We start from the raw sequence: 10,250 nt of genomic DNA on the forward strand, positions 1-10,250 counted from the left end.
GGCCCAGCCCAGGCAGTTATCAGGTTCTAGAATAACAGCTTTCCAGGAGGAGAGCCTAGCGCCAGGGCTCAAGCCTCACTTGGGGAAGGCCCTTGTGTGTCTGCCCTCCCTGCATTCAGCATTGCCCGTTCACTCCCAGCCCCCAAGGCTTCTGGTCACAGGCTGGGGAAGGACAGGAGACAGACTGAACAATCTTCGTGAAGCTACCTTGGACAGGGTCAGAGCTAAAAAAATTTAGCTGCTCTCACCAATCTGTTAAAGGACAGATCCTTGGTCTCTGCTTACCATCTGAGTCATGGGTTCAAGTCTTTTTTTTTTTTGTCATCGGAGTCTCACTCTGTCGCCCAGGCTGAAATGCAGTGGCACACTCACGGCTACTGCAGCCTTGACTCAGGTGATCCTTCCGCCTCAGCTTTCCAAGTAGCTGGAACTACAGGCAGGCACCCCCATGCCTGGCTAATTTTTTGATTTATTGTAGAGATGAGGTCTCACCAAGTTGCCCAGGCTGGTCTTGAACCCATGGGTTCAGGCAGTCCTCACCTTGGCCTCCCAAAGTGCTGGGATTATGGGCATGAGCTACTGCACCCGTTGGTCTTTTTTTTTTTTCTCTTTTTAGTTAGAAATGGGGTCACACTATGTTGCCCAGGCTGGTCTCAAACTCCTGGCCTCAAGTGATCTTCCCACTTTGGCCTACCAAAGTGCTGGGATTACAGGCATGAGCTACTGTGCCCAGCCTAAGTTCAAGTCATTTTTTTTTTTTAGTTGGAGTCTCACTCTGTCACCCAGGCTGGAGTGCAGTGGCATACTCATGGCACTGCAGCCGCGACCTGCTGAGCTCAGTTCATCCTTCCACCTCAGCCTTCCAAGTAGCTGGAACTACAGGTGGGCACCACCATGCCTGGCTAATTTTTTTTTTGGAGTTGGAGTCTCACTCTGTCGCCCAGACTGGAGTGCAGTGGCCGCTCCCGGCCACCGCAGCCTCGACCTGCTGGGCTCTGGCGATCCTTCCGCCTCAGCCATCCAGGTAGCTGTAATTACAGGCGTGGGCTACCATGCCTGGCTGATTTTTGATTTATTGTAGAGATGAGGTCTCGCCAGGTTGCCCAGGCGGGTCTCGAACCCGTGGGCTCAGGCAATCCACTCACCTCAGCCTCCCAAAGCGCGGGATTACAGGTTGAGCCATCGAGCCCGGCTGCTAATTTTTTGCTGTATTGTAGAGATGAGGTCTTGCCAAGTTGCCCAGGCTGGTCTCGAACCTGTGGGCTCAGGCAATCCTCTCACCTCGGCCTTCCAAAGTGCTGGGATTATAGGTGTGAGCCACCGTGCCCGCCCACCCCCTTCCTTTACATGCCTGCCCCACTACCTTCCTCCTTCTCTTTTCTGACACGTGTCAGGACCTCTTCAAGTCTGATATGCCTTAAGGTAGATAGAGCAAAAGCCTCCTTTTCCTTTCACACCCTCCCTTTGTTTAGTGTTGGGGCAAAGGTCTCTCCTGGCTGTTCATTCATTGGGGTCCAATGAGAAGGCATCAGGTGGGGTTCTGCCCTTGTGTTTCTCATTGGCTGGATGAGTGACTTAAAAGCAAACAGCTTTCCATTGCTCTCTACAGGTATTATTTTGGGTCTGTGCCTCCCAACACCCCTAAGAGAAAGTCATCACCCCCAGTTTTTGGAGAAGGGAGCCAAGGCACAAAGTGGTTAAGCCATTTGTCTAAGTGACACAGTGCTAAACTCATAACTCCACACCTGCTCACATAACCACCAATCCACACGGCCTCTCCTTTCAACCAGGTGCTGTGTCATCCCTTGCTGTTCCAAAGTGGATGTCTGCAGAGGTAAAAAGTTGTCCTGGTTCCTAGACCCTGTTTGGTAGTGCCATTTGAAGAAGTTTGTGTTTACTCTGCAACCTTGCTCTGCATCTGGAAGATGGAGATTGCTCCTGAGGCAGAAGGCCTGGAGCTGCTTGCAGTCTTGCAATCATCATCACGAAATTGGAAGATTTGGGCTGGGCACAGTGGCTCATGCCTATAATCCCAGCACTTTGGGAGGCCAAAGTGAGAGGAATTGCCTGAGCCCACGGGTTGGAGACCAGCCTGGGCAGCTTGGCGAGACCTCATCTCTACAATAAATGAAGAAAAATTGGCTGGGCATGATGGCATATGCCTGTAGTTCCAGCTATTTTGAAGGCTGAGGCAGAAGGATCACCTGAACCTAGCAGGTCAAGGCTGCGGTGACCATGAACATGCACTCTAGCCCGGGCAACAGAGTGAGACTTCAACTTGAAAAATAAAAAAAAAAAGGAAGATTTGGTGATAATGAAATTATCACCTGGAGCCAGGTGCGGTGGCTCACACCTGTAATCCCAACACTTTGGGGCAAGAGGATTGCTTGAGCCTAGGAGTTTGAAACCAGCCTGGGCAGCATAGCAACTTCATCTCTACAAAATATTTAAAATTAGCCGGGCATGGTGGCATGTGCCTGTAGACCCAGCTACTTGGGAGGCTGAGGCAGAAGGATCACCTGAGCCTGGGAAGTCGAGGCTGTGGTGAACCATGATTGTGCCATTGCACTCCAGCCTGGGTGATAGAGTAGAAACCCAACTCAAACAAAACAGAACAAAAAAGAAATTACCCTGGATTTGGACAGGGCCTTCTTGCAAGAGCCAGCAACGTCCGTGTATTTCCTGCAGCATTCTGGCATTTCTGGAAAGGAGGCATAGAGATGGTCATGTCTGCCACAAGGGCGGACCTTGTTGCCAGCTCAGGCGGGCAGCAGATTAGCATTGGTGGTTTGCTTCCTTGGCAAGTTTGAGACCAGCTATTGGATTCAGCCCTGTCCCACTGGCCACAACCAGACTCTTCGGTGCTCGTGGGCTGAACTTTGGGTTGGGGGCCTGAGGTCACCTGCTGCTCACCCTGACTCCTGGGCCTTAGTAATTCTTGGCTTTCCTGCCCTCGGGTGGAATGAGGTGATGAGTGGAGAGTGTCTGGAAGATAAGTGCTAGGCACTCACATACACCTAGGAGACTAAATAGTGCCCAGGATTCTCTGCCAGGCAAGTGCCTGGTGGCTGGTTTGGCCTCATCACTGCTAGCTGAGTCCCTCACTCCCTGCATTCTCCTCCACCTTTTCCTCAGCCAGGCAGGGCTGCTGTGGTGGCTGTGTTTCCAGCTGTCCTCGCAGAGTATGTCTGTGAAGATGCAGAGGGACTGTCTCACCGGGAGCCAGAGGGATATTTCAGCAGGGTCTGGACTTTATGTGTTTGATGGGAAGGGACAGACTATGACTGAACTGAAAAGTCAGAGAGAGACTGGGCACCTAAAGTTGTGCCCTCACCTACCTGGTGGTATATGCTGCCTGACCTCCCTGAATCCCTGCCTCCCCGCCCTTATTTTTTGAGTTGGAGTCTCACTCTGTTGCTGGTTAGAGTGCAGTGGCACGATCACAGCCACCACAGCCCCGACCTGCTGGGCTCCGGTGATCCCTTCGCCTCAGCTTTCCAAGTAGCTGGAACTATAGGTGCACACCACCACGCCCGGCTAATTTTTTGATTGATTGTAGAGATGAGGTCTCACCAAGTTGCCCAGGCTGGTCTCAAACTTCCAGACTCAGGCAGTCCTGGGATTACAGGCATGAGCCACTGTGTGTGCCTGGGCTGTCCTTTTTTTTTTGAGTTGGAGTCTCACTCTGTTGCCCAGACTGGAGTGCAGTGGACGCTCCCGGCCACCGCAGCCTCGACCTGCTGGGCTCTGTTGATCCTTCCGCCTCAGCCTTCCAAGTAGCTGTAACTACAGGCGCGTGCTACCATGCCCGGCTAGTTTTTGATTTATTGCAGAGATGCGGTCTCGCCAAGTTGCCCAGGCAAGTCTCGAACCCGCGGGCTCAGGCAATCCACTCACCTCAGCCTCCCAAAGGCGTGGGATTACAGGCTGAGCCACCGAGCCCAGCTGGGCTGAGTCCTTATCAAACTTTTAAAACCACCTGGGGAGCCTGTTGGGCAAGAAGAAAGTGACCCAGAGACATGGCATTGACTGAAGGGGGAAAAAGAGCCACAGGCACGTCCCTTCCACCGGGGCCTCTTTGCTCCTCTACAGCATTGGCGAGGGTGTCCCGTGCCAGCACCTCCCCTTTCCAGGGACAATGCTCCCTCTGTGAGCATTTTATGGGGATGTTTTCTTTTCTCCACTTCACTTTTCAAGCCTTCCTTGTTTATGCTGCTGTGTTCCCTCTTCCTGATTCTGGCCCTTGGGGGCCTTGGGAAGCCTCCCCAGCAGCATGGGCCCTCGGGGCCCACATGAGGTTGTTGGCTTGGGGTCCTATCTCAAGCCCACAGCCCCCAATGCTTCTGTGGGGCAAGGACTACTCCCTGTTCCCTGCGTGGCCTCGGGCTGTTGGAGAAGAGGGAGAAGCCGGAGCCACAGGTGATGGTGGCTGAAGGGTGGGATAGGTAGGAACCAGCTCTGGGAGTTTGGGGCGAGACCAGGGACAGGAGGAAGCCCACCAGGCAGAACCACAAGCTCTGCATGAGTGTCTGAGTTTAGAGATTTTTGCTGGTTTGAGTGCTGGGGGAGTGTGCTGGAAAAGGGCAGCTCCCAGTGACGCTGGGCATCTGTGTTCCTTCAGGAGAGTCTGTAAAGGCTGGTGCCCCAGGATCTTGGGGTGAGGAAAGCTCTGCAGGAAATGAGTGGCAGGCCTGAGGCCTGGTCACCAGCAGCTTGGGAGGTGGCAGGACTACTTTTGCCTTTGCTAAAGACATCTCCAACTGAGGACTTCTCCAGCAAGCTCATCCCCAGGCCTTCCTTCCTCTGGTGTCTGGTAAGTGTGAGGACGGGAAGGAGGGGCAGGCCTTGGCCTGGCTGTGTCTGGCTGGGGTGTTCTGTTGGGGTGGTGCCACTGGGTGGGGCTTAAAGGGAAACCAAGACCATCTGTGTCCCAGAGGAAGCTGATGACTGTTCAGAGCCAGCAAGTCCATGGCTCTGGCATCACAACCCCTGATACCTCCAGGCATCGCCATGTCTTTTACAGGGTAAGAAAGTGACTTGGCCTTCTGGGGAATGCTCCTATGCCCTTGGGCCTGCCACCTTCCCATGCTTCCTGTACTTCCTGTCTCTCTCTCTGTGTGTGTGTGTGTGTGTGTGTGTGTGTGTGTGTGTGTGTGTACACACGTGTGCTATTGTCCCCAGCACTATAGAACTAGGGGCAGAATTGGGAATCACCCCCCAACACACATGCCCCACTAGCACTACGAGGGCATGCCTCTGTTTTGGGTTTTCTATACCTTCTGATCCCCAAGATTTTTTCCCTACAACAGGTAGAAAGACCAGACTGAGCAAAAGTCTCTTGAGAATTCTAGTTTAACCAGATTTGGGGAGGAAAGAGCTTAAGGAAGGCGGTGTTGAGCATTTCTTTTAGCCGATCAACCATAGAGAGAAAAGCAGGCCAGACCCCAGGCACTAACTCCCAAGCCCTTGGTGGCAGGGGACAGACACTGAAGATTTCCATGAGCTTCACCAGAGTGCCAGGAGCCACAGGAAGGAAAGTCAACAATCCAGCCTGGAACAGTGTTTGCTTTGGAAATGCAGGACCTTCCAGTTAGACTGAATGTACTCAGGAACAGGGGTGAAAGGTCAGAGCTGGGGGCCCTGGGGTCTTTGAGGAGGCCCTGGATGTCCCACCCTGGACCACTCCCTTTGCCTCTTCTCCTCTCTGCGTTTAGTTTCCCAATGAACTAATATAGTTTGCAGTTGGCAGGAGAGAAGGTGTAGTGTAGTAAAAAGACAACTGGCATTTGGGAGTCAAGAGCTGGGTTTGGGCCTCAGTTCTGTCCCAACTAGCTCCTTAATCTTGGGGCAGATTATTAAACTTCTGAGCTTCAGTATCTAAGTATGTGAAATGGGCCCATCTCCAAGGTCCCAGCGGGTATGAGATCTTGTCTATGGTTCAAACAGATGGACCGTTGTGCACACTTGGATGCTCCCTTCTTTCCCATTTGTTTATCCCTATGGCTTCCTCTCCCTGCATTTGTGTCCCTTTCCTCTTCCCCCACCTGTGTTCTAGGTGTCCCAGTGCCACCCACAGGAGTTATTTTCTCAGCTGTAGTCCTCATGGCTAGAGGAGCTTCAGGACCGCTGAAGCCAGCAGCCGCAGCCACTTCTGTCCCTCCCTCCCCACCCCTGCCCGCTCACCCCCCACTGGGATCTGCCCACTGTGTCTAGGGTGAGCCGCCTCTGACCATCTCATCCCCTGGGACTGTTCCCACAATGGAGCCATTCTCTGTGGACACTGCCAGGCACATAGGGGTCCGGTGTCTGGCTCTTCCTGATTCCTCGCTGCTGGCTTCTATGCCCCACCAGTCCCTGGGGAGACATCCCCCTTTGGCTGTGCCAGCACTGGTTGGGTCAGCTACAGGTGAATTCGAGCCCTGACTGTCTGCCTCGTTCTGTTCTCCAGGGAAGATGGGCATGATGACTGACTCCCCTTTCCCAGAGCTGTGGCAGTCCAAGGCGGTGTCCATCCGTGAGCGACTGGGCCTTGGGGACCGGCCCAATGACTCTTACTGCTACAACTCAGCCAAAAACAGCACCGTGCTCCAGGGGGTCACCTTTGGTGGCATCCCCACCGTCCTGCTTATAGACGTCAGCTGTTTCCTGGTAAGAGCCCTTATGAATCGGATCCCCACCTCCCTCGGTGATTTGTTTAAATCCCCCACCCAAGGCCTGCTGGAACACTCAGGTGAGGAGTCAGAGATGCCTGGGTTTAAATCCTAACTTTGCTGCTTACCAGCTCTGGGGCCTTGGGCATGTTACACAGTTGGGTGGGCCTCAGGTGTCTACTCTGGAAAGTGGAGATGATAATTCCTACCTCAGAGAACTTTGGAAAAGGTTAGACAAGGTCATGCATGTAAAGACCACGCCTGTGGTTATTACCATTATTGCAGAGCTATTGGCCTGTCACATCTTTTTTTTCTTTTTTTTTTGAGTTGGAGTCTCACTATGTCGCCCAGACTGGAGTGCAGTGGCCGCTCCCGGTCACCGCAGCCTCACCTGCTGGGCTCCGGCGATCCTTCCACCTCAGCCTTCCGAGTAGCCAGAATTACAGGCATGCGCTACCACGCCCAGCTGATTTTTTGATTTATTGTAGAGATGAGGTCTCGCTGCCCAGGTGGGTCTCGAACCCGCGGGCTCAGGCAATCCACCCACCTCAGCCTCCAAAAGGTGCGGGATTACAGGCTGAGCCACCAAGCCCAGCTGGCCTGTCACATCTTTAAGGCCCTTGGGTCCATCTCATAGGGATAAGAGATGTGAATGGAGAGTATGGACTGGAATTAGAGCAGTTTTGATTTCCAAATGTCACCTCCTGTTCACTCTGAGCTTTTTTTTTTTTTTCGAGTCAAAGTCTCACTGTTGCCCAGACTAGAGTGCAGTGACATGATCACAGCTCACTGCAGTTGACCTCCTGGCTCACATGATCCTTCTGCCCCAGACTCTTGAGTAGCTGGGGCTATAGGCACATACCACCACACCCCGCTAATTTGTTTTTGTTTTCTTGTTTGTTTTTTAGATTGGAAAATAACGATTTATTTAGAAAGTAAATTAGAGAGTGAGAGAGATATTCACCTTCCCAAGGTAGGGGAGGGAACCAAAGCCAAGAAAACACGGTGACCAAAGCTCAAGGAGCCACATGGTCAGACCATAGCTTAGCAGAGCAATGGCCCAGCTAATTTTTTGATTGTAGAGACAAGGTTTCACTATGTTGCCCAGGATTATCTTGATCTCCTGGGCTCAAGCAATCCTCCTGCCTCAACCTCCCAATTGTGGGGATTACAGGCATGAGCCACCGCACCCAGCCAACCCCCGGGTTTTGTACAGAATCAGAAACTGATTCTCAGAACTGACCCACGGTAGGAGGCCTTTCTTTAATGTAGATCCTCTTGTTCACAGAGATACCTCTAATTTGAAATATGTCTTTATTCTTCCTTGTACTGACTCAGCATTGGCTAGTTGAGATTTATTTGAAGTACACCTTCTTTTCACAAATGCCATGGGGTGGTTGGGCCCCCTTGATGCTGTCTCCTATCACATAGCAAAGACTATCTGAGTAAATGGGGTAAGATGGAGTAGATACCCTTGGTCTGCCTGGGTCCAGAGATTGGGCTTGGGTGGGGGACCTGGAAGGGAGAGTGAGGGCAGCATGAGGGCCCCAGTCCCTGGGGGGAAGAGGCCATAGGAGGAAGAAAGGGAGGTACCAAACGCGTTTGCTGGCACCAAAAATATTTCCTTTCTTCCCTTTTTCCTTATTTCCTTTCTTTCACCCCTTCCTTCCTTTCTTTCACCCTTTCCTTCCTTCCTTCCTTCCTTCCTTCCTTCCTTCCTTCCTTCCTTCCTTCCTTCCTTCCTTCCTTCCTTCCGTCTCATTGTGTAGCCCAGGTTGGCTTTGAACTCCTAGGCTCAAACAGTCCTTGCACTTCAGCCTCTTGAGTAGCTGAGACCACAGGTGCCTTCCTATTGTTCAATCCCAGAATTAACTCAGTCTGAATTGTTGCATTAAAGTCTTGTTGCACTATTGGTCCTTTTATGAACTGATGTGGGAACCTGCACACTGCCCACTTTGCTTTCTGGTAACAGGGCTCTCTATTTTTCTTTTCTTTCTTTTTTGAGTCAAGAGTCTCACTCTGTCACCCAGCCTGGCACGCAGTGGCACACTCACGGCCACCACAGCCTCAGCCTGCTGTGCTTCCTCCTCTGCCTTCCAAGTAGCTGGAACTACAGGCTTACACCACCTCGCTTGGCTAATTTTTTTATTTATTGCAGAGACAGTCTCACCAAGTTGCCCAGGCTGGTCTTGAACCCCTGGGCTCAGGCAGTCTACTCGCCTTGGCCTCCCAAAGTGCTTGAGGCTACCGTGCCCAGCCTCTATTTCTCTTTTTTTTAGAGACGAGGTCTCACTATGTTACCAAGGTTGGCCTTGAGCTCCTGGGCTCAAGCGATTCTCCCACCTTGGCCTCCCCTGTGAGCCACCATGCCCAGCTGCTTTTCTTTCTCTGAATGTTAAATAACTTATTTTGTGGAGCTAGAACCCATTTGTAGGTTGAGCACACTGGCGTGTAAACCAGCCTTGGTGGAGAGGCAGGCGTAGGCAGGGGTGTGGGAGTGGATTTGAGAGTCGGTGGGATTAATGTAGGAGGGTGGCCCTGGGTCTTCAGCGTGGGGAGCGTTTAGCCGAGGTGAGGAGTCTGGCAAGGGAGGCTAGGCAGGCTGGGGGGGTATGACTGTAGCAGGGCTGGCTGGGAAGAGTCACTCTTCACTGGCGTGTGCAGGTGGGGAGGATTTTTATTGCAGGGGTTTATGGAAGGGGGAGGGGGGACACATGAAAGCCAGAGGGAAATGGAAAGCAGGGGTGTGTGGGAAATGTCCACACTACACATGCCAACACAGCAGCTGCCGAGGACAGGGGCAGGCACCTAACAAGCAGGCTTTGTGTTTTTCCTACAACATGACTCACCTGCCTTTGAAAATATATCACCAACTTCCTGATTCACCTTGAGAAAATCACACAAGAACTCAGTGCCTCTGGGATTCGATTCAGGGCCTCTGGATTTCCTTGAAGAAAACAAAACACTCCTTTATTTATTTATTTATTTTTGAGTTGGAGTCTCACTCTGTTGTCCCGACTGGAGTGCAGTGCACCGCAACCTCGACCTGCTGGGCTCCGGCGATCCTTCCGCCTCAGCCTTCCAAGTAGCCGGAACTACAGGCGTGCGCTACCATGCCTGGCTAATTTTTGATTTATTGTAGAGATGAGGTCTCACCAAGTTGCCCAGGCGGGTCTCGAACCCGTGGGCTCACGCAGTCCACTCACCTCAGCCTCCCAAAGGCGCGGGATTACAGGCTGAGCCACTAAACCCGGCTAAAACACTCCTTTAAAACCCCAGTTTCTGAGCAGAGAGATAGGGGTATGCTTATTTAAAAGTATGTCAAGACCTCATCTCTACAAAAAATTTTTGAAAAACTAGCCAGGCATGGTGGTGTTCACCTGTAGTCCCAGCTACTTGGGAGGTTGACGTGACAGGATTATTTGAACCCAGGAGGTCGAGGTTGTGGTGAGCTATGATTGTGCCACTGCACTCCAGCCTGGGTGACAAAGTGAGACCCAAAAAGGAGAAGCCGGGCTCGGTGGCTCAGTCTGTAATCCCGTGCTTTGGGAGGCTGAGGTGAGTAGATTGCCTGAGCCCACGGGTTCGAGACCCACCTGG

At 52.3% G+C, this 10,250-nt stretch overlaps 1 protein-coding gene across 1 annotated transcript in view; it reads left to right on the forward strand.

The window, feature by feature from the left end:
• Positions 1-4,618: 4,618 nt before the first annotated feature.
• The window catches only part of TMEM63A (transmembrane protein 63A), a 36,781-nt gene continuing 31,149 nt past the window's right edge, over positions 4,619-10,250 (forward strand). The window contains exons 1-2 of the mRNA XM_008067505.1: positions 4,619-4,813; positions 6,449-6,648. Coding sequence (XP_008065696.1) covers positions 6,454-6,648 — 195 coding nt within the window. The 5' untranslated portion in view covers positions 4,619-4,813; positions 6,449-6,453. The remainder of the gene's footprint in view (positions 4,814-6,448; positions 6,649-10,250) is intronic.

This window comes from Carlito syrichta, unplaced genomic scaffold, assembly GCF_000164805.1.
Source record: "Carlito syrichta isolate Samal-C Ts95f unplaced genomic scaffold, Tarsius_syrichta-2.0.1 Scaffold309649, whole genome shotgun sequence".
In the NCBI taxonomy this organism is placed as follows: Eukaryota; Metazoa; Chordata; class Mammalia; order Primates; family Tarsiidae; genus Carlito; species Carlito syrichta.